This window comes from Opisthocomus hoazin, unplaced genomic scaffold (genome assembly GCF_030867145.1).
Source record: "Opisthocomus hoazin isolate bOpiHoa1 unplaced genomic scaffold, bOpiHoa1.hap1 HAP1_SCAFFOLD_131, whole genome shotgun sequence".
Taxonomy (NCBI): Eukaryota; Metazoa; Chordata; class Aves; order Opisthocomiformes; family Opisthocomidae; genus Opisthocomus; species Opisthocomus hoazin.
In genome coordinates this window covers 109,806-137,199 of record NW_027448928.1, presented here as the reverse complement: position 1 = coordinate 137,199, position 27,394 = coordinate 109,806, and the positions used below count along the sequence as shown (strand labels likewise).

General features: G+C 57.3%; 2 protein-coding genes across 4 annotated transcripts; both read right to left on the bottom strand.

Annotated features, from left to right (window-relative positions):
- Nucleotides 1–1,412: 1,412 nt before the first annotated feature.
- LOC142359798 (uncharacterized) lies at nucleotides 1,413–19,235 on the bottom strand. 3 transcript variants are annotated; one of them, XM_075412180.1, is made up of 6 exons: nucleotides 18,850–19,229; nucleotides 17,494–17,603; nucleotides 14,742–14,849; nucleotides 11,045–11,235; nucleotides 9,380–9,484; nucleotides 1,413–1,642 (listed from the first exon to the last, which is right to left on the bottom strand). In XM_075412180.1, exons 1-5 carry the CDS (start codon nucleotides 19,083–19,085, stop codon nucleotides 9,392–9,394), a joined length of 738 nt encoding a protein of 245 aa, XP_075268295.1. In that variant the 5' UTR covers nucleotides 19,086–19,229; the 3' UTR covers nucleotides 1,413–1,642; nucleotides 9,380–9,391. The 3 variants fall into 3 exon arrangements, with proteins under 3 accessions (XP_075268295.1, XP_075268297.1, XP_075268296.1); XM_075412182.1 differs by lacking the exon at nucleotides 18,850–19,229 and adding an exon at nucleotides 18,439–18,538; XM_075412181.1 differs by lacking the exon at nucleotides 1,413–1,642 and adding an exon at nucleotides 6,080–9,179 and having other exon boundaries at nucleotides 18,850–19,235.
- Nucleotides 19,236–20,329: 1,094 nt separating this feature from the next.
- On the bottom strand, nucleotides 20,330–26,243 carry LOC142359813 (uncharacterized). Its single transcript, XM_075412185.1, has 3 exons — nucleotides 26,201–26,243; nucleotides 21,641–21,781; nucleotides 20,330–20,968 (listed from the first exon to the last, which is right to left on the bottom strand). Exons 1-3 carry the CDS (start codon nucleotides 26,241–26,243, stop codon nucleotides 20,457–20,459), a joined length of 696 nt encoding a protein of 231 aa, XP_075268300.1. The 3' UTR covers nucleotides 20,330–20,456.
- Nucleotides 26,244–27,394: the final 1,151 nt, after the last annotated feature.

The following is a 27,394-nucleotide window of genomic DNA, read 5'->3' as shown; positions in this document are numbered from 1 at the left end:
CGCCACCGCGCATGCCCGGCCGCCGGGGCGCCACCGCGCATGCCCGGCCGCCGGGGCGCCACCGCGCATGCCCGGCCGCCGGGGCGCCACCGCGCATGCCCGGCCGCCGGGGCGCCACCGCGCATGCCCGGCCGCCGGGGCGCCACCGCGCATGCCCGGCCGCCGGGGCGCCACCGCGCATGCCCGGCCGCCGGGGCGCCACCGCGCATGCCCGGCCGCCGGGGCGCCACCGCGCATGCCCGGCCGCCGGGGCGCCACCGCGCATGCCCGGCCGCCGGGGCGCCACCGCGCATGCCCGGCCGCCGGGGCGCCACCGCGCATGCCCGGCCGCCGGGGCGCCACCGCGCATGCCCGGCCGCCGCGCATGCCCGGCCGCCGGGGCGCCACCGCGCATGCCCGGCCGCCGGGGCGCCACCGCGCATGCCCGGCCGCCGGGGCGCCACCGCGCATGCCCGGCCGCCGGGGCGCCACCGCGCATGCCCTGCCCGGCCGGCGCCGGCCATGCCGCCGGGTTCTGCGGGTGAACCATTTTCGGGTAACGCGCACACCGCGAACCCTGCCAGAAAACGCACGAAACCGGCAACAAAATACAGCTCGTCCTGCGCAACGGGGTCCGTGGCGGCACCAAGCGCAACGTGACCGAGAGCAATGCGTCTGCCCGGCAGCCAAGTACGTGGAAACTGCACCTTCCCGGCCTGTCCTGGTCAGCACAGCCCGGGAGCCGGGTGCCGGAAGACCGCCCCTCCCCTGGTTTCCCCGGGGAACCAACCCGGCCGACCGCCAGCCCCCGCCCGCGGACCGCAGCACCCACCACACCGCGATAGGCATCTTCCCCGGTGCCTAAGTTTGCGGGCACACCGTGCCCTCCCGCTGACGCACCCGGAAGACCCCCCGAGCCCCATAGCAACCCCACGCTCCACAGCGCAGCTCCGGACAGCCCCCACCACCCGGCTCCGGTACGGGGCCGCACCCTCGCCGCTCCTTGCTTCCGACAGGGTCCCGCTGTCCCGGCCGCCCCTCAGCAGGCAACACCGCCCTCCTGAGGACTTTCCCCTGGACCCACCCGTTACTCGCCCGCCCGCCCCCGGCCTGCTCACCTTCTCCCTCGCTGCAGCCACAGCCCGGTGACGTGCAGTGACAGCTCTGCTCCTGCCTTGGCTCGCACCGGCTCCTCCACAGCCACCCGCAACAAGACAGCACTGGCCCCTTCACCGGCAGCCCCCCTATTAGAGGGAGGGGCCTTCACCATCACCCTCACTGCACACACCTGGGGCTCCTCCAGTCCCGGCCCACAGCTGCAGGCCAGCAGGAACAGGGGGCCATCGCCCCAGCCCCACAGCCCGTCCCCTCCTCCTCTGGGCTCTGGCACAGCCCCTTGCCCCATGCAAATGAAGCACAAACGCAGCTGGGAGGGCAAAAGGGACTGCAGGTCTTTATTCAGTCACGCACCCAGCCAGTCCTGGGAGCCACTCTGCTCCAGGACTCAGGCCACCTCCGACACTCCCCCTGCCCCTCCGACACCTCGGCAGTCCTTCCCGGAGCTGCGCCCGTTGCTCCACCGGGGAACACTCGGTCAGTCGGCTCCTGGAGCAATGTGCTGCTGGGCAGGGGCTGCCAAAAATGAGGAGCAGGGTGCAGGACGCTACAAGACAGGAGAAAAATGACAGATGGCTGGACAGCGGCGGTGTAACAAGAAAGCACAAAGCAGGGAAAGGGACAGTGAGAGAAGGACGGGGACAGGCAGTCCCACAGAGATGGAGAAAGAAGCAGCAGAAACAAGGAGAAGGAGCAGGACAAAGACCAACAAAGGAGGATGGGAGCAGGATGCAGATGCAAAAAACAAACCTGCAACAGGCAGCATGACAGAGAGGAAAGAAAAAAAGAATAGGGGCAGACACCTGGACCGAGAGAGTTGGGCAAAGGCAAAAAAAAAAAGCTGCAAAGACAAAAAAAGAACCTATGAACAAAAGGCAGAGGGGGAGGAATGAAACACCAAGGATAGGCAGCTGGGAGAGCGAACGATGGAGGGAAGTGGCAAGGCTGGGGGGAACACAAAAACAAACCACATAGCTACACATTACAGGGCAGAGAGGGAAGAATTAGGAAATAGAGACTGCGAACTGGAAGAAAGAGAGCTGGAGAGCAAGAAGAATAGCAATGCATACAGAAAGAATTCTAAAATCAGGTCACCAAGGAGCCAGAGACTGCGAGATGGAGAAAGGACAAAAGTGACAGGCTACAGGGTGGAGAGGGAAGAATTAATGAACAGGGGCAGAGAGCCGGCTTGAAAGAGACCAAGAAAGCAGAAAGGCAAAAGGTCACACAGGTGATGGGGCAGAGAGGGAGGAATTAAAAAAACAGGGACAGGGAGACTGACAGAAAGAAAGGCAGAAAAAGCAATAGGCCACACAGCAGAGAGGGAGGAATGGATAAATAGCAACAGGGGACCGGACAGAGTGCGATGGAGAATAGAAACAAATAGCAATGGGCTCCAGGGAAGAGTGAGGAATTAACAAACAGGGACCGGGAGCAGGACAGCGAGACATGGAGAAAAAGAAAAAAAACCAGAGCTACGCTACAAGACAGACAGGGAGGAAATAAAAAACAGCGCCACAGAGCCGGACACAGGAGAAAGAAGAAAAAAAAAAAAAAGCGACCGACTACAGGGCTAGCCCAAGCTGGACAATGGGAATATTCCATACCATAGACTCACACGCAGCTTATGAATGGGGTCTGGCCAGGGGGCCGGAATCGGCGCTTCTCATTTCCATGAGTTGGAATCCTCTCTTGGCTGGGAGGTCAAACTATTATGTGAATTTAGCAAAATTCACGATTTCCGGGTTCTGCGATCACTGCTTGGGAACTGGCTGTGAATCGGTCATCAGGTGGTAAGAAAAATTGTATTGTATATAGTTTGGTTTGCATATTCATTATTATTATGGCTATTAGTAGTAGAAGTTTTAGTATTATTAGTAGTATTTCCTTTGTTGTCTTATTAAACTGTCTTTATCTCAACCCACACGCTTCACCTTTTGTCCATTTCTCCTCCCCATCCCGCTGGGGAGGGTGGGGAGTGTGAATGAGCGGCTCTCTAGTGCTTAGTTGTTGGCTGCCACGTTAAACCACGACAGACAGAGAGGGAGGAATTAAAAAACTAGGACTGGGAGCAATCTACAGAGAGATGTCCAGGAATGAAAATGTAAAGAGCAATGTGTACAGGGTAGAGTGGGAGGAATTAAAAAAAAAAGTAAAGACAGGGACAGGGAGCCGGACAGAGGGACACAGAGACAGAGAAAACAAGGCAGAGAGGGAGGAATTAAAAAATCCTGGCAGGGAGCCAGACAGGGACAGATGGCAAAAGAAATGAAATCACACTGTGCACAGGGCCGAGAAGGACAAAATTGAAAAACAGGGCCTGGGAACTGGAAAGAGAGAGACAGAGAATGAAAGAACTACCAATGGGCTCTAGGACAGAGAGGGAGGAATGAAGAAACAGGGGCGGGGAGTCAGAGAGAGACAGAGAGAAATAAGAGGGAGAAAGCAACAGCCCACAGGCTCCAGAGGGAGGAAGTGCAAAAGAGGGGCTGGGAGCCTCACAGGGAGAGGTGGACAGACAGACCTGCAGAAGTGACAGGCTACAGGGCAGAGAGGGAGGAACTTAAAAAAATCAAGACCTTGAGCCAGACCGAGAGAGACGGAGAAACTAAAAATGGTGACGGGTAACAGAGCAGAGAGGGAGGAATTACAAAACAGGGTCAGGGAGCCAGAACAGAGAGACTGAGAAGGAGAAAAGTCCCGACAGCTTCTGAAGAGAGAGGGAGGAATTGAAAGCTAGAGACAGGGAGTGGGACAGAGAGAGATGGAGAAAGTAAAAACTGTGGCGGGCTACCAGGCAGAGTTGAAAAATGGGGACAGGGAGACAGAGAGGGAGGGAGGAAGGAAAGAAGCAACAGGCAACGTGGCAGAGAGGGAGGAATGAGGAAAGAGGGACAGGGAGCCAGACAAACTGAGACTGTGAAACAAAAATATAATGACAGGCTAGGGGGCAGAGAAGGAAGACTTAGAAAAACAGGGACAGGGAGCAAGACAGAGCGAGATGGAGCAAGTCAAAAATAGCGACAGGTGACAGGACAGAGAGGAACGAATTCAAAATAAGGAGCAGGGAGCAGAATAAAGAGAGATTAAGAAAGAAGTAGACTCGCAATGTGCTACAGAGCCGAGAAGGAAGATCTTGAACCACAGGGACAGGGAGCCAGACAGACAGAGACGGCAAAAATACCAACAGACTACGGGACATAGAGGGAGGAAAGCAAAAATAGGAACCAGGAGCCGGACAGAAAGAGATGGAGAAGGAAAAAGGCATGGGCTACAGGGCAGAGAGAGGGAGGACCTAAAAGATGGGGACAGGGAGCCGGTCAGACAAAGATGGAGAAAGAAGCTACACAGAGAAAAAAAAAAAAATCACAGCAGCATCTGAAGAGAAGGGGCCAGGTGAGGGGTCGGGACACAGAATAGATGCGGCAGGGCCCTGAGGACCCGGGACTCACTGCAGCTCTCGCTCTCAGCGAGGATGGAGGACAGAGAGAGTAAGAGAAAAGGGACAGGGAGCAGGGCAGAGAAGGAGAAAGAAACATTGAAGACAAAAAGAGGAGGAGAGTGACAGGATGGAGGCACAGAAAGGGAGAAAGAAGGGAGAGAAAGGGAGAAAGAAGGGAGAAAGAAGGGAGAAAGAAAGAAGTAATGATGGGTAGCAGGCCCAGGTAACAGGGAGTAGGATGCTGGTACAGACAGCAAATGAGAGCAACAGAGAGAATAGCAGAGAGGCAGAGCACGAGAGAAAACAGGGACTGAGAGCAGGACAAAGAGGTGAAACAATAAATAATAGGGCCAGGAAGCAAGGCAGCGGAAGAGAGACAGAGAGAGAGGGACAGGTATGACAACAGGTAATTGGAGAAAGAAAAGAAAAAAGAAATAAAAGAAAGGGAACAGCACAGAGGGTGACAGAGAAAAAGAGAGGGGTGGCAGAAAGAAAAATAAGATGAGGGAGAAGGACTGAGGAGCAGAGACAAAAAGGTACAGGGGAAAAGACAGAGATGGAGAAAACAAAGAAAGACTGGAGGCAGAACAAAGGGCAAAACTGACAAGGACAGAGAGCAGGACAAAGGGATGTAGGAGGAAAAAATAGCAATGGGCTGCATAATAGAGAAAAAAAGCAAGAAGAGCAATAGAAGGAGAATGACAGAAGGGTGTAGAAAGACTGGGACACAAAAAATGGGGGTTGGGACACACACATGTTGGAAGGGTAGAAAGAAAAAGACAGGGATGGGAAGCAAGACAGCATGATAGAGCGAGACGGAAGGAGCGGGATGCAAGGATACAGAAAAGCAGAGGTACAGGGAAAAGGAAAGAATGACAAGGAGAGAAAGCCAAGGGTGGGGAGCAGGAGAGAGAGATGGAGAACAAAAAAGTAGTGATGGACAGAAGGACAGAAATACAGAGAATTAAAAAAAATTTTTCTAGGGAGCACGACAGGGACAGAGCAAGAGGGAAAAAAAAAATCAACAGGGAGAAGGATGGGTAACAGGACCCTGGGGGAGTGAGAGGAAGGGAACACAGAGCAAGGCAGAGGAATGAAGAGAGAAAAAAAAAATGGGGACAGAAAGAATAGCAATGTAACTGAGAGGGAAAAAAAAAAAAAGCAGAAAAGGAACTAGACAGAGATAGGCAGCCAGCCAGAGAGATGCAGAAAGAAAAAAACAGGACAAGGACAGGGACAGAGAGGTAAAAGAGAAGGATGGGGACCAGGACAGTGTGATATAAACAGGGAGCAGGACACAAAATTGCAGAGAGATCCAGGGAAGCAGAAAGAATGACAGAGAGAAAAAGAGTGGAGGCAGGGAGCAGTTCAGAGAGCTGGAGAAAGGAAAAATACTGCTGGGGAGCAGCACAGGGGGATGGAGAAAGACAGAGAGGGACAGGGAGCAGGGCAGAGAAATGGAGAAAGAAAATAAGCGATGAGGAGCAGGACAGAGGACTAGAAAGAGAAAAATAAGACAAGAGAGAAGACCGAGGAGCAGAGAGAGAAAGAAAGGTCAAAAGAAAAGATCAGAGAGGTAGAGAAATCAAGAAAAATAGGGATGAGGAGCAATAGAGAATAGGAGATGGAGCAAGAAAATGCAGGGCTGGCAAGCAGGACAGAGGGAGAGCGAGATGGGGGCAGGGGGAGGAGAGGAGGAAGAAAGGAGAGACAAAGATGGTGACAGGGCGCAGGACACAGACAAGAGAGAGAAAAAGTATAGGGAACAGGACAAAGGGACCGAGAAATAAAGAAAGGGTCAGACCTGTACAAAGAGACCAGAGGGATCTCTTGGGGCGGGGGGCGGGGAGGGAAGCAGCAAAGGGCTAGAGAACAGACAGAGGAAGAGAAGAAAGTGTCAGGAAGCAGGACAGAGGGAGAGAGAAAGGAAAAAAGGGAGAGTCACCTTGACAGGGACATACACCAAGAAACGACTGGACAGGTAACAACACTTAGAAAAGATAGGAAAACCTGGGACAGGAAGCAAGACAGAGGGATGGTGAGAGGAAACAAGGGGCAGGGAGCAGGGCAGAGGTGGAGAAAGCAGCATTGGGGCAGAAGGATAAAAAGAGAAAGAAGAAAGGCAAGAAGAAGGATGGGGAATGATAAAGAGGGGAAAGAGAAGGACAAGCCTTGCCATTGTGACGCCCATCTACAAGAAGGGCCAGAAGGAGGATCCAGGGAGCTACAGGCCTGTCAGCCTGACCCTGGCACCGGGGAAGATTATGCAGCGGTTCATCTTGAATGCACTCACCGGTCATGTGCAGAATAACCTGGGGATCAGACCCAGCCAGCATGGGTACATGAAAGGCAGGTCCTGCTTGACCAACCTGATCTAATTCTACGACCAGGTGACCCACCTAGTGGATTAGGGAAAGGCTGTGGATGTTGTCCACCTGGACTTCAGTAAGGCATTTGACGCTGTTTCCCACAGCATCCTCTTGGAGAAACTGGCTGCTCTTTCTTTGCATGGGTGTACATTTTGCTGGGTAAAAGACTAGCTGGATGGCCGAGCCTAGAGAGTGGTGGTGAATGGAGTTAAATCCAGTTGGCGGCTGGTCACAAGTGCTGTTCCCCAGGGCTCAGTTTTGGGGCCAGCGTTTAACATCTTTATCAATGATCTGTCTGAGGGGATTGAGTTTGCAGATGACACCAAATTGAGCAGGAGTGTCGATCTGCTAGAGGGTCGGAAGGCTCTGCAGAGGGACCTAGACAGGCTGGATTGATGGGCCAAGGGCAATCGTATGAGGCTCAACAAGGCCAAGTGCCAGGTCCTGCACTTGGGTCACAACAACCCCATGCAACACTACAGGCTGGGGGAAGAGTGGCTGGAAAGATGCCCGGCAGAAAAGGACCTTGGGGTGTTGGCTGACAGCCAGCTGAACATGAGCAAGCAGTATGCCCAGGTGGCCAAGAAGGCCAACAGCATCCTGGCTTGTATCAGGAATAGTGTAGCCAGCAGGAGGAGGGAAGTGATTGTGCCCCTGTACTCGGCACTGGTGAGGCCGCAGCTGGAGTAATGTGTTCAGTTTTGGGCCCCTCACTACAAGAAGGACAGTGAGGTGCTGGAGCGTGTCCAGAGAAGGGCAATGAAGTCGGTGAAGGGTCTGCAAAACAAGTCTTAAGAGGAGCGGCTGAGGGAACTGGGGGTGTTTAGTCTGCAAAAGAGGAGGCTGAGAGGAAACCTTATCACTCAGTACAACTACCTGAAAGGAGGTTATAGTGAAGTGGGTGTTGGTCTCTTCTCCCAAGTAACTAGCGACAGGACGAGAGGAAATGGCCTCAAGTTGCATCAGGGGAGGTTTAGATTGGATATTGGGAAAAATTTCTTTACTGAAAGGGTTGTGAAGCATTGGAACGGGCTGCCCAGGGAAGTGGTGGAGTCCCCATCCCTGGAGGCGTTCAAAAAATATGTAGATATGGCACTTCGGGACATAGTTTAGCAGGCATGCTGGTGATGGGTTGACAGCTGGATTGGATGATCTTAGAGGTCTTTTCCAACCTTAATGACTGATTCTATGATTCTAAGGAGCAGGACAGATTGTCAGAGAAAGACAGGGACAACGAACAGGACAAGGTGATACAGAGATAGAAAAAGGGGACAAGGAGATGGCAGACGAAAATAAGAGACATGGAGCAGGACAGAAATGGAGAGGAAAAAGACTTGGCTGGGCAGCAGGAGAGATAGAGAAGGTAAAAACATCACTAGGCTGCAGGACAGAAAGGGAGGAATTGAAAAACAGACACAGGGAGCATGACAGCATGACAGAGAGAAAGAAGGGACAGAGAGCAGGAGAGCACTGGAGGAAAAAAGCAACCACGACGGGCTGTGGGAGAAAGGTATGGAGAAAAAAAAATACCGAGGAAGAGAAAAAGGAAAGAAAGGACAGCTAGCTGAACGGGGAGGAGGGGGGGGGGCAGAGAAACAAAGGATGGGAGAGAGAATGGGGCAGAGAGTGAAAGGCTGAAAAAACCTGCAAGAGGAAGCACAATGACAGCAAGAAAAAAAAAAGAAGACGGACAGGGATCTGGACAGTGATGGAGAAAAATGCAGAACGGACAGAGGAAAAGAGACAGGAAGAGCAACAGGGAGCAGGGCAGAGAAGGAAAGATTAGGACAGCGGCAGGATGGAGACGGAGAAGGAACACTCGGGATGGTTGACAGGACAGAAGGGAATAGGAGTATGGGCAGGGAGTGGGACAAAGGAATAGAGTGAGAAACAATGGGACAGGAACCAAGACAGACAAGAACAACGATGACGAGAGAGAGAGAGAAAGACAGACCATGAGATGCACAGATAGTTGGAGAAAAAAAGAGAGGCATTCGGAGCAGCACAAAGGCTCAGAGAGAGTAAGACGTGAACATGAAGGAGGACATGCACAGTGAGACACAGAATGAAAAAAAGCAGCGACAATAAGCAAGACAAAGGGATAGAAAGAGAAGAAAGGAGAGTGAAACAGAAGGAAGGCAGGGAGACACAACGGTACAAAAAAAACACAGAGAGGAAAAGAACACCAGGGAACAGGCCACAGAAATTGTGGGGAAAACAGATATGGATACAGATGAGGAAAAGCAGCTGGAAAAGAAAAATACAGCAATGGGCTGCAGGACAGAGACAGAGGATGAAAAAAAGAAGAGGGACAGGGAGCGGGAGCAGGACACAAGAATAGAAAGGAGAGGTCCAGGGAAGAAAAAAAAAATAAAAAATCACAGCAGCATGGGAGAGAGGAGAATCCAGGGGAAGGGCAGAAAGGTCCCAGGATGTAGAAGAGGGGCGACAGGGCCTCAAGCCTGTGACTCACCGCAGCTCCCGCTCACAGCACTGCTAGGAGACTCTGCCACTTCAGACGCTTCTCTCTCTTTCTACCTTCCTCTTCCATAACTCTGGTCGCATTGCTGTCCTCCACCTAAGAGAAAATGCGCATGTCTTGCACCTCTTACGAGATGAGGCTCCAGAGACATGCAGCCTCAGTCGTGGGCTGCACAAATGTACCACACTGCTGGTGACACATACAGACCCTGTGGGGCACGCTGGCGGCCTGGCCTGCTGCGGGCTACCAAGAGGGAGCCTTCCTCACCTGCAGAGGCAGGCTCTCTCCTGCCTGCAGCGCCAAGCAGCTGCCAGCCAGGTGGCCTTCCATTTCTTCTTCTTCAGCCTTCTCGGGACTCCGCAAGCTTCAGCCGCGCCACCTCCTGTCTGCAGCCACTCAACAATCCGCCTCTCCCTTTTCACACCCATGCCGCCAGCACAGCGAGGCCCGGCACACACAGCCCACACAAGCCTGGAGCGGGCGCAGACAACGGCATCCCCAGGGCAGGAACGGACAAACGCGTCCTCAGCGCGGCCCCTGCCACACAGAAAGAAGCAGCGGCGACCGCATTCAGGGAAGCCGAGGCACGCTCGAGGGCCAGCGTGCCGCCCGCACCATGGGCCTTGGGGGAGGCCGGGGGCTCCGGGACAGGCTTCAGGGGACGTGCTGGAGCTGGCGGCGGCTGCGCGGGGCGAGCGGGGCCGGGGGAGCGCTGCCGAATTGCGGGGGGGGAGCCCGCCTCCTTCCCCTCTTCCCTTCCGTCACCTCCCGCCTCTGGCCCCGGGGCTGCCCGCATCCGGCTCACCTCCAGCGCACCAGCAGCCTGCCGCAGCGGGCGGCTCCGAGCTTCCCGTCCCACCACCCTCGGGCAGCCACCACTCACTCCCGCACCCGCCAGAGGGGAGCCCGCGCCTCACCGCTGGCCTCTCTGCTCCCCCGCCGCCCAGCGCCAGCCACCAGGACGCCGCCATGCTGCTCCTCCGCATCGCGCATGCGCCGCGCGCCCCAGGCCCTGCGCGGAGCGCCGGGCTGCAGTACCGCATTACGGCCAGGGGGCGGCGCCAGCGGGTACGGCGCGGCGCCGCGCCCGGCTCCGCCCCCGGCCCCGGGCAGCCCGCGCCGCCGACACGGGGCGGCACCCACGCGCGGCTCCGGGCAGCGCCCTGCCGCGCGCCTCCCGCTCCGGGCAGCCCCCGACTCGCGGCTCCGACACGGCGCCGCACCCCCGCCGCTCCTTGCCCGCGACACGGACCCCGCCCGCCCGGGGGCTTTTCTCCGGGACCCGCCGCTCCATCCACCCCCCACACACAACCCCAGGCTCACCTTCTCCCTCGCTGCAGCCGCAGCCCGGGCACGGCTCTGCTCCTCCTCCCTCGGCTCGCACCAGCCCATCCACAGCCACCCGGGGCACGACAGCTCCGGGCCCTCCACCGGCAGAGGGAGGGGACGTCGCCCTCAGCCCCGCTGCCCGCACCTGGGGCTCCCCCAGCCCCGGCCCACGGCTGGAGCCCAGCAGGAACAGGGGGCCGTTGCCCCAGCCCCACAGCCCGTCCCCTCCTCCCCTGGGCTCTGGCGCATCCCCTCGTCCCATGCAAACCAAGCACAAACGCAGCCAGGAGGGCAAAAGGGACTGCAGGTGTTCATTCCGTCACGCACCCAGCCAGTCCCGGGAGCCGTTCTGCTCCAGGGCTCGGGGCCCCCGACGCTCCCTCTGCCCCTCCGACACCTCGGCACTCCTTCCTGCAGCTGCGCCCGTTGCTCCAGCTGGGAACACTCGGTCAGTCGGCTCCCGGAGCAACGCGCTGCTTGGCAGAGGCTGCCAAAAATGAGGAGCAGGGTGCAGGCCACTGCAAGAGAGGAGAAAAGTGAGAGACGGCTGGACACCGGTGGTGTAACGAGAAAGCACGAAGCAGGGAAAGGGACAGCGAGAGAAGGACGGGGACAGGGAGTCCTACAGAAATGGAGAAAGAAGCAGCATGGAGACGGGAAGAGTGGCAGCAGAAAGAAGAAGAGGGAGTAGGACAGAGACCAAAAAAGGATGGGGGAGCAGGACAGAGGCGCAGAAAAAACCTGCAACAGGCAGCACGACAGCAAGGGAGGAAAAAAGAATAGGGGCAGGGACCCGGACTGAGACAGATGGGGAAAGACAAAAAAAAAAGCTACAAAAACAGGGCAGAGGGAGGAATGAGACAACATGGACAGGGAGCTGGGACCGCAAACAACGGAGGGAAGGGGCGAGGGTGGGCACGACAGCACAAAGCAAACCACACAGCTACACACTACAGGGAAAAGAGGGAAGACTTAAGAAGTAGGGAGCGGGAGCTGAACAAAAGAGAGCCAGAGAGCAAAAAGCCACAGAGCAATGCGTACAGAAAGAAAGGGGGGGATTCTAAAATAGGGTTATCGGGGAGACAGACACAAGTAAGAAGGACAAAGGACAAAAGCAACAGGCTACAAGGTGGAGAGGGAAGAATCCATGAATAAGGACAGAGCGCTGGCCAGAGAGAGACCGAGAAAGGCAAAAGATGGCACGGGTGACAGGCAGAGAGGGAGGAATTTAAAAACCAGGCACAGGGAGTCGGACAGAGGGAAAGGCAGAAATAAAAGGAGAAAAAGTGATGGGCCATGGGGCAGAGAGGGAGGAATGGATAAAGAGCAACAGGAGACCGGACAGAGCACAATGGAGAATGTTAAAAAAGCAAAAGCACTCTCCAGGGAAGACGGAGGGATTGAAGAACAGCGACCAGGAGCTGGACAGCGAGACACAGAGGAAGACCAAAAAACCAACAAAACAAAACCAGTGATGGGCTACAAGATGGGCTGGGGGAAACCAAAAACAGCGCCAGGGAGCTGGACACAGAGAGATGGAGACAGACAGACCAATAGCGTGGGGCTACAGGGGGCAGAGGGACGAATTAAACACTGAGAACCGGGAGGCAGACAGAGAGAGATGGAGATCGCGGAGAACAGTGGTGGGTGCAGGAAAAAGAGGTAGGAGTTAATAAATGGGGACAGGGAGCTGCACAGGGAGGGACCGAGAAAGGCAAACACAGCAGCAGGGCATAGGGCAGAGAGGAAGAACTAAAAAATGGGGGCAGTGAGACAACATAGAGATGGAGAAAAGAAAAAAGCAATGGGTGATGTGGCAGAGAGGGAGGACTTAAAAAACAGGGATGGGAAGCAAGAAAGACTGAAGGGGGGGGGGGGCAGGGCTGAATCCAATCGGCAACAGGACAGAGAGGGAGGACTTAAAAGTGAGGGATGAGGAGCTGGGAAGACAGAGAGGTGGAGAAAGAAACAGAATCACAACACGCTACAGTGCCAAGAAGGAAGAAGCTGAACAACAGGGACAGGGAGCCAGACAAAGAGAGCCAGAGAAAGAAAAAATACTGATGGGCTACAGGACAGAGAGGGAGGAATGAAACAATAGGGATCCGGAGCCGGGCAGTCAGAGAGGGAAGAAGAAAAAATAGCCAGGGGCAATAAGGCAGAGAGAGAAGGCGGCAAAAACAGGGATCTGGACAGAGAGATGACAAAAGACAACGATAGTGATGGGCTATAGGGAGGAGAGGGAGGAATGCAAAGACAGGGACGAGGCGCCAGATGCGGAGCAAGGCATACGGGAAGTACAGCAACAGCCAGAGCACAGAGAGTGAGGAATTAAAACACAGGGATAGGGAGCCGGGGAGGGAGCTGGAAAAAGGGGCGGGGGAGGGGAGACGAGGAGGAAGTGAAAAATTGGGATCCAGAGTCTGAGAAAGAAGTAAAATTGCCATAGGCTAAAGGGCCCAGAAGGAAGAAATTGAAACCCAGGGAGCAGAAGCCAGCCAGAGAGAGACGCAGAAAGGAAAAACCACAATAGGCTCCCAGACGGAGAGGGAGGAATTTCAAAAAGAAAGAGAGCGGGAGCCATACAGAGAGAGACAGAAAAAGGGAAGATAGCAACGGGCCACAGGGCAGCAAGAAAAGAATTGATAAGTAGGGACAGGAAGCCGGACAGAGCGCAATGGAGAAAGAAATGGCCAGGGGGGAAACACACCACCACCACCACCTGCGACAGGCTCCAGGGCTAGCCCAGGCTGGCCAGTGGAAATATTCCGTACCACAGACGTCACGCGCAGCTTATGAATGGGGGCTGGCTGCAGGGCAGGAATCGGCTCTTCTTGTTGCCGTGACTTGGAACCCGCTCTTGTCCGGGAGGTCAAACTATTTTGGAATTTAGTGAAACTTGCGATTTCTGGGTTCTGCAATCGCTGCTCGGGGACTGCCTGTGAATCGGTCATCGGGTGGTGAGAGAAACTGTACTGCGTATAGTTTGGTTCGCATGTGCGTTGTTGCCATTATTATCATCGTTATTAGCATTATCAGCAGTAGTTCCTTTGTTGCCTTACTAAACTGTCTTTATCTCAACCAACAAGTTTTATCTTTTGTCCATTTCTCCTCTGCATCCCACTGGGGAGGGAAAAAGGTGGGGGTGGGGGCTGTGAGCGAGCGGCTCTCTAGTGCTTAGCTGCCAGCTGCCGGGTTAAACCACGACAGACAGAGAGGGAGGAATTAAAAAAACCAGGACTAGGAGCAATCTACAGAGACATGTCCAGGAACGAAAGTGTAAAGAGCAACACGTACAGGGCAGAGAGGGAGGAATTCAACAAAAATAATAAGTACAGACAGGGAGCCGGACAGAGGGACACAGAGAAAGAGAAAACAGCAATAGGCTACAAGACAGAGAGGGACGGATTAAAAAATCCTGGCAGGGAGCCAGACCTGGAGAGATGGCAAAAGAAATGAAATCGCACCGTGGCACACGGCAGACAGGAGGACAAAACTGAAAAACAGGGCCTGGTTACTGGAAAGAGAGAGCCAGAGAATGAAAGAACTCCTGACGGGCTCTAGGGCAGAGACAGGAGGAATGAAAAAACAGGGGCAGGGAGACAGAGAGAGAGAAATAAGAGGGGGGGAAAGCAACAGGCCACAGGCTCCAGAGGGAGGAAGTGCGAAAGAGGGGCTGGGAGCCCCACAGGGAGAGGGTGGAGAAACAGACCTGCTGAAGTGACAGGCTATGGGGCAGAGAAGGAGGAACTTAAAAAAATCAGGACCTTGAGACAGACCGAGAGAGACGGAGAAAATAAAAATGGCGACGGGTAACAGGGCAGAGAGGGAGGACCTAAAAGATGGGGACAGGGAGCTGGTCAGACAGAGATGGAGAAAGCAGGTACACGGAAGAAGGGAGGGGGTTGGGGGAGGCAGGGAGGAAAAAAAACCAAAAATCACAGCAGTGTGGGAAAGAGAAGGATCCAGGGGAAAGCCTGGACGCAGAAGAGGGGCAACAGGGCCCCGAGGGCCCAGCACTCACCGCAGCTCTCTCTCTCGGCGCTGCCGGGAGACTCTGCCACTTCAGACGCTTCTCTCCTGCTCTCCTCCCTTCCTCTTCCATAACTCTGGTCGCTTGGCTGTCCCCCACCTAAGAGAAAACGCGAATGTCTTGCACCTCTTACGAGACGAGGCTCCCTAGGCACGTAGCCTCACTTGCTGGCGCATTGCACGCATGAACAGGACAGAGGGAAAGAGAGAGAGAGACAGAGAGAGAATGATGAGCGGGCAGCAGGACTGACGGATCAAGAGAGAAACTGAATCAGGGGAATAAAGAATGCTGGAGGGAGACAAAAGTAGAGGGAAGCCGTCAGATGGACGGGGGCAGGAGACACACAGATCAGGCCAAAGAGGTGGAGAAAGACAAAACAGTGATGGGCTGCAGGATGAGAAAAAAGGCCAAGCAGCAGGACAGAGGAGAATAACGGGACAGCAAGCTGGACAGGGGCATATAGTGAGAAACAGAGGGACAGGCAGCAGTATGGAGATACACAGACAAAGAGTTAGGGCGAGGATGGAGGACAGAGAGAATAAGAGACAAGAGACAGGGAGGGGGGCACAGACGGAGAAAGAAACGTTGGAGACAGAGAGAGGAAGAAAGCAACAGGACAGAGGCAGAGAGGTAGAGAAAGGAAGAAAAAAGTAGCGACAAGTAGGAGGCCAGAGGGACAAGGAAAAGCCAGGAGGAAGGACAGAGTGACAGAGAAAACAGGTGAGGGACAGGGAGCCAGAAAGAAAGATACTGTGAAAGAGAGCACGACAGGGAGCAGGACACTGGGACAGACAGCGAACGAGAGCAACAGAGAGAACGGCAGCGAGGCGCAGCGCGAGAGAAAACAGGGACTGAGAGCAAGACCGAGGGGTGAAGCAATAAATAATGGGGCTGGGGAGCAGGACAGCAGAAAACAGACACAGAGAAGGGGGACACATTACACAACCACAAATTGATAAGGAGAAGAGGAGCACAGAGGGTCACAGAGAAAAAGAGAGAGACGGCAGAAAGAGAAAAACAAGACGAGGGAGAAGGACTGAGGAGCAGAGAGAAAAAGGGTACAGGGAAAATGACAGAGATGCAGAAAACAAGGAAAGACTGGAGCCAGAGCACAGGGCAAAACTGACAAGGACAGGGAGTGGGACAAAGGGATGGAGGAGGAAAAAACAGCGATGGGCCGCAGCACAGAAGAAGAGAGAGAAAAAGAGCAAGAAGAGCAAGGGAAGAAGAATGACAGAAGGGTGTTGACAGGGACACGTACAAAGTTTGGGTTTGGGGACACACACATCGGAAGGGTAGAAAGGAAAGGGAGGGATGGGGAGCAAGACAGCATGATAGAATGAGACAGAGCGAGTGGAGTGCAAGGACACAGAAAAGCAGAGGTACTAGGAAGAGGAAAGAACGTCAGGGAGAGAAAGGCGAGGGTGGGGAGCAGGAGAGAGAGAGGTGGAGAATGGAAAAACAACCATGGTCAGAAGAACAGAAACGCAGAGAATAAAAAATTACTTCCAGCCAGCAGGACAGAAGGACAGAGCAAGAGGAAAAAAATCAACAGGGAGAAAGACAGGTAACACACAGCAGGACACTGCGGGAGTGAGAGGACGGAACACAGAGCAAGGCAGAGGAATGAAAAGAGGAAAAAAAAAACCAACAACCCAGCAAACAGAAAGGGAACTGGACCGAACGAGGCAGCAGGGCAGAGAGACAGAGAAAGAAAAAAGAGGGACAGAGGGATAAAGAGGCAAAGAGAGGGATAGGGACCAGGACAGTGGGATACAAACAGGGAGCAGGACGCGAGATTGCAAAGAGAGAGGTCCAAGGAAGCAGAAAAAATGTCAGAGAGAAAAAGGGGGGGGGGGGGGGCGGGGAGCAGGTCAGAGAGCTGGAGAAAGGAAAAACACTGCTGTGGAGCAGCAGAGGGGGACGGAGAAAGAAAGAGAGGGAGGGGGAGCAGGGCAGAGAAACGGAGAGAGAAAATAAGCGATGGGGAGCAGGGCAGAGCACTAGGAAGAGGAAAATAAGACAAGGGAGAAGACTAAGGAGCTCAGAGAGAAAGAAGGGTCGAAAGAAAACGCCAGATAGGTAGAGAAATCAAGAAAAACAGGGACGAGGAGCCTTGCAGGGACGGAGCACGAAAATGTAGGGCCGGTGAGCGCAAAAGAGGGAGAGAGAGACGGGGGCAGGGGGAGGAGATGAAGACGAAAGGAGAGACAAAGAGGGCAACGGAGCGCAGGACACACAGACAGACAGACAAAAAGGACAGTGAACAGGAAAAAAGGGACCGAGAAACAAAGAAAGGGTCAGATCTAGACAAAGAGACCAAGAAGGGGGCGGGGGGGGGGGGGGGGGGTGTGCAGGGAAACCCCAAAACAAACCAGCAACGGGCTGGAGAACAGAGAGGGAGAGAAAGAGAAGAAACGGCCATGAAGCAGGACAGAGAAGGAGAGAAAGGCAAAAAGGGAGAGCCGGCTGAACAGGGACGTATAGCAAGAAATGACCGGACAGGCAGCAGGACAAATAAATAGAAACGGGGAGCCAGCTAGAGAAATTCTGGAGGGAGAAAAACAGGGACAGGGAGCAGGACACAAACACAGACAGAAGACGGGAGGTACAGGGAAAGGAAAAGAAAAGGAAAAAGAAAAAAGAAAAAAAAAAATCACAGCAGCGTGGGAAAGAGAAGGATCCAGGGGAGGGCCGAGGACGCAGAAGAGAAGCAACAGGATCCCGAAGGCCCGGCACTCACCGCTGCTCTCGCTCACAGCGCTGCCGGAAGACTCTACCGCTTCAGATGCTTCTCTCTCCTGCTCTCCTCCCTTCCTCTTCCGTAACTCTGGTCGCTTGGCTGTCCTCCACCTAAGAGAAAACGCGCATGTCTTGCACCTCTTAGGAGACGAGGCTCCCTAGGCACGTAGCCTCGCTCACTCGCTCGCGCGCTCCACAACCGTACAGCGCTGCTGGTGACACATACAGACCCTGCGGGGCACGCTGGCAGCCTGGCCTGCTGCGGGCTACCAAGAGGGAGCCTTCCTCACCTGCAGAGAGAGGCAGGCTTTCTCCTGCTTGCGGCACCAGGCAGCTGCCAGCCAGGTGGCCTTCCATTTCTTCTTCTTCTTCTTCAGCCTCCTCCGGACTCTCCAGCTTCAGCCACGCCACCTCCTGGCCGCAGCCACTCAGCGCTCCGCCTCTCCCTTTTCACCCCCATGCCGACAGGACAGCGAGGCCCGGCACACACAGCCCACACAAGCCCGGAGCGGGCGCAGACAACGGCATCCCCAGGGCACGAACGGACAAACGCGTCCTCAGCGCGGCCCCTGCCACACAGAAAGAAGCAGCGGCGACCGCGTTAAGGGAGACTGAGGCACACTCGAAGGCCAGCGTGCCGCGCGCACCACGGGCCCTGGGGGAGGCTGGGGGCTCCGGGACAGGCTTCAGGAGACGTGCTGGAGCTGGCGGCGGCTGCGCGGGGCGAGCGAGGCCGGGGGAGCTCTGCCGAGTTGCGGGGGTGCCCGCCTCCTTCCCCTCTTCCCTTCCGTCACCTCCCGCCTCTGGCCCCGGGGCTGCCCGCACTCGGCTCGCCTCCAGCGCACCAGCAGCCTGCCGCAGCGGGCGGCTCCAAGCTGCCCGTCCCACCACCCGCGGGCAGCTACCACGCAACCCCGCACCCGCCGGAAGGGAGCCCGCGCCTCACCGCTGGCCTCTCTGCTCCCCTGCACCCGCCACCAGAGTGCCGCCATGCTGCTCCGCCGCACCGCGCATGCGCCACGCGCCGACGGCGCGCCGGAGGGGCCAGACCCTGCGCCGAACGCCGGGCTGCAGTATTGCATTGCGGCCAGGGGGCGGCGACAGCGCGTACGGCGCGGCGGCGCTCCGCGGCTCCGGCTCCGGGCAGTCCGCGCCGCCGGCACGGGGCGGCACCCCGGTACGGCTCCGGGCAGCGCCCTGCCGCGCGCCTCCCGCTCCGGGCAGCCCCCGACTGGCGGCTCCGACACGGCGCCGCACCCCCGCCGCTCCTTTTCCCCGACACGGACCCCGCCCTGCCGGGGGCTTTTCTCCGGGACCCGCCGATCCATCCATCCACCCCCCCCAACCCCGCGCTCACCTTCTCCCTCGCTGCAGCCGCAGCCCGGCTAAAGCTCCACTCCTCCCTCGGCTCGCACCGGCCCCTCCACGGCCACCCGGGGCACGGCAGCACCGGGCCCTCCACCGGCAGAGGGAGGGGCCGTCGCCATCAGCCCCGCTGCCCGCACCTGGGGCTCCCCCGGCCCCGGCCCACGGCTGGAGCCCACGATGCCGTCCTTGGGCAAACACAAAGACTCTCTGAAGCCGTTGTAGCATTTCAGCAAGCGGGCAGGCATTTTTTATTGCAGCGCCGGACACACAGGGCACGGCTCCTCCCAGCGCGCGCAGCACCTCCGCCACTCGAGCGGCAGTACCGCACTTTCGTCACCCGGTGGCAGCAGCGAGCTCTTGGGCACGGCGCCACCGCGCATGAACGCCACCAGAGCCGCAGTACCGAACTTTGGTCACCGGGTGGCAGCAGCGAGCTCGGACGGACGCCGACACCGCGCATTGGCGCCACCCGAGCAGCAGTACCGCACTTTGCTCACCGGGTGGCAGCAGCGAGCCCTGCGGCACGCGCTCTCCAGGCGCGGCCGCACCGCTTTCTGGGCACCGGGCGCAGCGGGAAGGCTGCAGAAAAACACACGGAACCGGCCACAGAACTACCCTTCGTCCCGCGCAGCGGAGGCTGTGGCGGGACCAAGGGCAATGCCTCCCCGCACATGCCCGAGAGCACTGCGGCTGCCCGGCAGCCGAGTCCCTGAAAACGACACCTCCCGGCATGCCCTGGCCAGCACGGCTCGGCCGCCCGGCAGCCGGAAGACTACACCTCCCGGCATGCCCCGGGGAGCAGCGCGGCCAACCGCGAGCCCCGCGCCCCAGCACTACAGCTCCCAGCACGCCGCGGGAGCTGCGGGCCTCGGCTTGCGGGGACACCGTGCCCGAAACGGCGCCGGACCGCCGCCGCTCCTTGCCTCCCACACGGACCCCACTCGGCAGGTACCCCCGCCCGCCTCGGGGCTTTCCCCGGGACCCGCCGCTCCATCGACCGCCCCGCCCGCCCCGCGCTCACCTTCTCCCTCGCTGCAGCCGCAGCCCGCCCACGGCTCTGCTCCTCCCTCTGTAACCAGGGTGAAAGAATCAGTTGACCGTAAACATGAACAGTGCTGCTATGTTCCTGGCACAGCCCTACCCACCTGGACATTAGGTCTGGGAACAGAGGGCCTAGTCTCTAGGTAACCATTAACGTTAACCATAGTGGGTAATTGTGTTTTTGTCAAGAGTGTGGTTCTGTGAAACGGACTGAAGAAACTGACCAGGTTTGCCAAGATTGCGAGCCCAGCAGGTAAAAGGTGATTCTGGCAGGGGGAGATCGCGACCACCGATTCACTGACCCCCTACTCAAGTAATATCACCTACTCAAAAAGAAAAAATAGAAGAGGGTAACTGAGTCTGCGCAACCATTTACGTAAGAAGCGAGGAAAGTTTACACCAATCGCCAAAGAGAGTAATACTGAATATGCATGAATAAAATATGTGTATTTTTGATCTGTATAAACTGCACGGAAAAGGTAGGAGGTACGCACGTTTGGTGGAATTATCCCCCGTGCATCCAGCGCTGCAATAAAGAATGCCTGCCTTTTAACACTACATTGGTGTTACGAGGTTTTGTTCCCGGATTTTCGGTGACACCTTGGCTCTCACTGGCCCCTCCACAGCCACCCGGGGCACGGCAGCACCGGGCCCTCCACCGGCAGAGGGAGGGGCCATCACCATCAGCCCCGCTGCCTGCACCTGGGGCTCCCCCGGCCCACAGCTGGAGCACAGCAGGAACAGGGGGACGTTGCCCCAGCCCCACACCCTGTCCCCTCCTCCCCTGCGCTCTGGCACAGCCCCTCGTCCCGTGCAAACCAAGCACAAACGCAGCCGGCAGGGCAAAAGGGACCGCAGGTGTTTGTTGTCATGCACCCAGCCAGTCCCGGGAGCCGCTCTGCTCCAGGGCTCGGGGCCCCCGACGCTCCCTCTGCCCCTCCGACACCTCGGCACTCCTTCCTGCAGCTGCGCCCGTTGCTCCAGCGGGGAACACTCGGTCAGTCGGCTCCCAGAGCGACGCGCTGCTCGGCAGAGGGTGCCAAAAATGAGGAGCAGGGTGCAGGCCACTACAAGAGAGGAGAAAAGTGACAGATGGCTGGACAGCGGCGGTGCAACGAGAAAGCACGAAGCAGGGAAAGGGACAGCGAGAGAAGGATGGGGACAGGGAGTCCCACAGAGATGAAGAAAGAAGTAGCATGGAGACAGGAAGAGCAGCAGCAGAAAGAAGAAGGAGCAGGACAGAGACCGAAAATGAAGAATGGGGAGCAGGAAGGAGAAGCAAAAAAAAAAAACCCCGCAGCACGACAGTGCAAAAAAGAATAGTGGCAGGGACCTGGACAAAGAGAGATGAGGAAATAGAATAGAACAGACACGGAGAAAGCAGTAGATCTGTGACGTGCTACGGAGCCGAGAAGGAAGGCCTCGAATCAAGGGACAGGGAGCCAGACAGAAAGCACCAAAGACAGCAAAAGTACTGACAGGCTACAGAGTAGAAGGAAAGCAGAACTAGTAACCGGGAGCTGAACAGAAAGAGGGGAAGAAGGAAAAAAATGCCACGGGCTGCAGGGCAGAAAGAGGGAGGACCTAAAAGATGGGGACAAGTCAGAGACAGATGGAGAAAGAAGGTACACAAGAGCAGAAAAAAAAACTAATCGTAGCAGCGTGGGAAAGAGAGGAAGCCAGGGGAGGGCCCAGGATGCAGAAGAGGGGTGACAGGGCCCCGAGGGCCCAGGACTCACCGCAGCTCTCACTCTCGGTGCTGCCGGGAGACTTTGACACTTCAGATGCTTCTCTCTCCTTCTCTCTTCCCTTCTTCTTCCGTAACTCCAATCGTTTGGCTCTCCTCCACCTGAGACAAAATGCACGTGCGTGTCTTAGAGCTCATACGAGACGCGGCTTCCTAGACAAGAAGCCTCACTGCACACTATATGCAGGAACAGGACAGAGAAAATGAGACAATATGATGAGTGGGAAGCAGAACACACAGATCGAGAGAGAACGGGAATCAGAGGAATAAACAAGGCAGGAAAGAGAGACAAAGACAGGGAAGAAGCCAGAAGAAGAGGGCCTTTCTGGCCTCTATTTACACCCCCCAGCCTCCCATCCCTTTCCAGCCTCCTGTTTTTCTGGCCACTACTCTCGCCCCTGGTCTCCCACCCCTTTCTGGCCTCCTTTTTTTTTTCCTGGCCTCTACTCTCGCCCTCGGCCTCCCCCCCCTCTACAGCCTCCCGCCCTTTTCCGGCCTCCTTTTTTTTTCTGGCCTCTACTCTCGTCCCCGGCCTCCCACCCCTCTGCAGCCTCCCACCCCTTTCCGGCCTCCTTTTTTTTCTGGCCTCTACTCTTGCCCCTGGCCTCCCACCCCTCTGCAGCCTCCCACCCCTTTCCAGCCTCCTATTTTTCTGACCTCTACTCCCCCCTCCTCGGCAGCCTCCTACCTCCCATTTTGCTTGGCCTCTACTTAATTCAGCTTCCCACCCCCTCTGCAACCTCCTACCTCTTTCCAGCCTCCACTCCCCCCCCCCCCAGCTTCCCACCCTTTTTCAGCCTCCCACCCCCGTCCCACGGAGTGCAGGACACACTGACAGAGAGAGAAGAAGGACAGGGAACAGGAAAAAAGGTACTAAGAAACAAAGAAAGAGTCAGACGAAGAAGGGGGTGGTTAGGGTTGGAAGCCCAACACAAACCAGCAAGGGGCTAGAGGACAGAGGGAGAGAAGAACGGGCCGGGAAGCAGGACAGAGAAGGAGAGAAAGGCAAAAAGGGAGAGCCGGCTGGACAGGGAGGTACAGCAAGATATGACCAGACAGGCAGCAGGACAGAGAAAGAGAGACAGATAAACCGGGGACAGGAAGCAAGACAGAGGGACAGCGAGAAGAAACAAGGGCCAGGGAGCAGGACAGCGGTAGAAAAAGAGGTACTGGACCAGTAGAAAAGAAAGAGAAAGAAGAAAGGCCAGAAGAAGGATGGGGAATAATAGAGAAGCGAAAGAGAAGGACAAGGAGCAGGACAGATTGTCAGAGAAAGACAGGGACAGGGAGAGGGACAAGGTGACACTGAGAGAGCAAAAGGGGACAGGGAGGCAGGATAAAGTGAAAGACAGGCAAAAATAAGAGATGGGGGAGCAGGACAGAGACGGAGGGGGAAAAGCCTCAGCTGGGCAGCAGAGAAGAAGGGAAAAAACAGCACCGGGCTGAGAGACATTGAGGGAGGAATTAAAAAACAGACACAGGGAGCAGGACAGAATGACAGAGAGAGAAAAGGGACAGAGAGCAGGACAGCATTGGGGGGGGGGGGGGGGGAACAACTGTGACGGGCAGTGGGAGAGAGATATGGAGAAAGAAAAAAATACCAAGGAAGAGAGAAAGGAAAGAAGGGACAGCTAGCTGCACAGGGGGATAGAGAAAGAAAGGCTGGGAGAGCGAATGGCGCAGAGAGAGAAAGGCAGAAAAAACAGCAAGAGGAAAAAGGAAAGGGACAGGGAGCTGAACAGAGATGGAGAAAAAACGCAGCAGGTACACAGGAAAAGAGACAGAAAGAGCAGGGCACAGAAAGATAGATCAGGAGAGCGGCAGGATGGAGACGCAGAACAAAACCTGGGACTGTCAACCTGGGTGGGCGGGGAGCAGGTCAGAGAGCTGGAGAAAGGAAAAACTGCTGTGGAGCAGCAGAGGGGGACGGAGAAAGAAAGAGAGGGAAGGGGAGCAGGGCAGAGAAACGGAGAGAGAAAATAAGCGATGGGGAGCAGGGCAGAGCACTAGGAAGAGGAAAATAAGACAAGGGAGAAGACTAAGGAGCTCAGAGAGAAAGAAGGGTCGAAAGAAAACGCCAGAGAGGTAGAGAAATCAAGAAAAACAGGGACGAGGAGCCTTGCAGAGACCGGAGCACAAAAATGTAGGGCCAGCAAGTGCGAAAGAGGGAGAGAGAGATGGGGGCAGGGAGAAGACATGAAGAAGAAAGGAGAGACAAAGGTGGCAACGGAGTGCAGGACACACAGAGAGAGAAAAAGGACAGTGAACAGGAAAAAAGGGACTGAGAAACAAAGAAAGGGTCAGATCTATACAAAGAGACCAAGAAGGGGGCGGGGGGGGGGGGGGGTGGTGCAGGGAAACCCCAAAGCAAACCAGCAAGGGGCTGGAGAACAGAGAGGGAGAGAAAGAGAAGAAAGGGCCATGAAGCAGGACAGAGAAGGAGAGAAAGGCAAAAAGGGAGAGCCGGCTGAACAGGGACAAGGTCCTGTGCAGCCTGCTGTAGGCGACCCTGCTTCGGCAGGGGGGTTTGACTAGATGATCCCCAGAGGTCCCTTCCAACCCCTACCATTCTGTGATTCTGTGGGACGTATAGCAAGAAATGACCGGACAGGCAGCACGACAGAGAAATACAGACAGGGAGCCGGCTAGAGAAATTCTGGAGGGAGAAAAACAGGGACAGGGAGCAGGACACAAACACAGACAGAAGACGGGAAGTACAGGGAAAGGAAAACAAAAGCCAGGGGAAAAAAAAAAAAAAAAATCACAGCAGCATGGCAGAGAGAAGGATCCAGGGGACAGCTCGGGACACAGAAGAGGGGCGACAGGGCCCCGAGGGCCCGGCACTCACCGCAGCTCTCGCTCTCAGCACTGCCGAGAGACTCTGCCGCTTCAGATGCTTCTCTCTCCTGCTCTCCTCCCTTCCTCTTCCGTAACTCTGGTCGCTTGGCTGTCCTCCACCTAAGAGAAAACGCGCATGTCTTGCACCTCTTAGGAGACGAGGCTCCCTAGGCACGTAGCCTCGCTCACTCGCTCGCGCGCTCCACAACCGTACAGCGCTGCTGGTGACACATACAGACCCTGCGGGGCACGCTGGCAGCCTGGCCTGCTGCGGGCTACCAAGAGGGAGCCTTCCTCACCTGCAGAGAGAGGCAGGCTTTCTCCTGCTTGCGGCACCAGGCAGCTGCCAGCCAGGTGGCCTTCCATTTCTTCTTCTTCTTCTTCAGCCTCCTCCGGACTCTCCAGCTTCAGCCACGCCACCTCCTGGCCGCAGCCACTCAGTGCTCCGCCTCTCCCTTTTCACCCCCATGCCGACAGGACAGCGAGGCCCGGCACACACAGCCCACACAAGCCCGGAGCGGGCGCAGACAACGGCATCCCCAGGGCACGAACGGACAAACGCGTCCTCAGCGCGGCCCCTGCCACACAGAAAGAAGCAGCGGCGACCGCGTTAAGGGAGACTGAGGCACACTCGAAGGCCAGCGTGCCGCGCGCACCACGGGCCCTGGGGGAGGCTGGGGGCTCCGGGACAGGCTTCAGGAGACGTGCTGGAGCTGGCGGCGGCTGCGCGGGGCGAGCGAGGCCGGGGGAGCTCTGCCGAGTTGCGGGGGTGCCCGCCTCCTTCCCCTCTTCCCTTCCGTCACCTCCCGCCTCTGGCCCCGGGGCTGCCCGCACTCGGCTCGCCTCCAGCGCACCAGCAGCCTGCCGCAGCGGGCGGCTCCAAGCTGCCCGTCCCACCACCCGCGGGCAGCTACCACGCAACCCCGCACCCGCCGGAAGGGAGCCCGCGCCTCACCGCTGGCCTCTCTGCTCCCCTGCACCCGCCACCAGAGTGCCGCCATGCTGCTCCGCCGCACCGCGCATGCGCCACGCGCCGACGGCGCGCCGGAGGGGCCAGACCCTGCGCCGAACGCCGGGCTGCAGTATTGCATTGCGGCCAGGGGGCGGCGACAGCGCGTACGGCGCGGCGGCGCTCCGCGGCTCCGGCTCCGGGCAGTCCGCGCCGCCGGCACGGGGCGGCACCCCGGTACGGCTCCGGGCAGCGCCCTGCCGCGCGCCTCCCGCTCCGGGCAGCCCCCGACTGGCGGCTCCGACACGGCGCCGCACCCCCGCCGCTCCTTTTCCCCGACACGGACCCCGCCCTGCCGGGGGCTTTTCTCCGGGACCCGCCGATCCATCCATCCACCCCCCCCAACCCCGCGCTCACCTTCTCCCTCGCTGCAGCCGCAGCCCGGCTAAAGCTCCACTCCTCCCTCGGCTCGCACCGGCCCCTCCACGGCCACCCGGGGCACGGCAGCACCGGGCCCTCCACCGGCAGAGGGAGGGGCCGTCGCCATCAGCCCCGCTGCCCGCACCTGGGGCTCCCCCGGCCCCGGCCCACGGCTGGAGCCCACGATGCCGTCCTTGGGCAAACACAAAGACTCTCTGAAGCCGTTGTAGCATTTCAGCAAGCGGGCAGGCATTTTTTATTGCAGCGCCGGACACACAGGGCACGGCTCCTCCCAGCGCGCACAGCACCTCCGCCACTCGAGCGGCAGTACCGCATTTTCGTCACCCGGTGGCAGCAGCGAGCTCTTGGGCACGGCGCCACCGCGCATGAACGCCACCAGAGCCGCAGTACCCAACTTTGGTCACCGGGTGGCAGCAGCGAGCTCGGACGGACGCCGACACCGCGCATTGGCGCCACCCGAGCAGCAGTACCGCACTTTGCTCACCGGGTGGCAGCAGCGAGCCCTGCGGCACGCGCTCTCCAGGCGCGGCCGCACCGCTTTCTGGGCACCGGGCGCAGCGGGAAGGCTGCAGAAAAACACACGGAACCGGCCACAGAACTACCCTTCGTCCCGCGCAGCGGAGGCTGTGGCGGGACCAAGGGCAATGCCTCCCCGCACATGCCCGAGAGCACTGCGGCTGCCCGGCAGCCGAGTCCCTGAAAACGACACCTCCCGGCATGCCCTGGCCAGCACGGCTCGGCCGCCCGGCAGCCGGAAGACTACACCTCCCGGCATGCCCCGGGGAGCAGCGCGGCCAACCGCGAGCCCCGCGCCCCAGCACTACAGCTCCCAGCACGCCGCGGGAGCTGCGGGCCTCGGCTTGCGGGGACACCGTGCCCGAAACGGCGCCGGACCCCCGCCGCTCCTTGCCTCCCACACGGACCCCACTCGGCAGGTACCCCCGCCCGCCTCGGGGCTTTCCCCGGGACCCGCCGCTCCATCGACCGCCCCGCCCGCCCCGCGCTCACCTTCTCCCTCGCTGCAGCCGCAGCCCGCCCACGGCTCTGCTCCTCCCTCTGTAACCAGGGTGAAAGAATCAGTTGACCGTAAACATGAACAGTGCTGCTATGTTCCTGGCACAGCCCTACCCACCTGGACATTAGGTCTGGGAACAGAGGGCCTAGTCTCTAGGTAACCATTAACGTTAACCATAGTGGGTAATTGTGTTTTTGTCAAGAGTGTGGTTCTGTGAAACGGACTGAAGAAACTGACCAGGTTTGCCAAGATTGCGAGCCCAGCAGGTAAAAGGTGATTCTGGCAGGGGGAGATCGCGACCACCGATTCACTGACCCCCTACTCAAGTAATATCACCTACTCAAAAAGAAAAAATAGAAGAGGGTAACTGAGTCTGCGCAACCATTTACGTAAGAAGCGAGGAAAGTTTACACCAATCGCCAAAGAGAGTAATACTGAATATGCATGAATAAAATATGTGTATTTTTGATCTGTATAAACTGCACGGAAAAGGTATGAGGTAT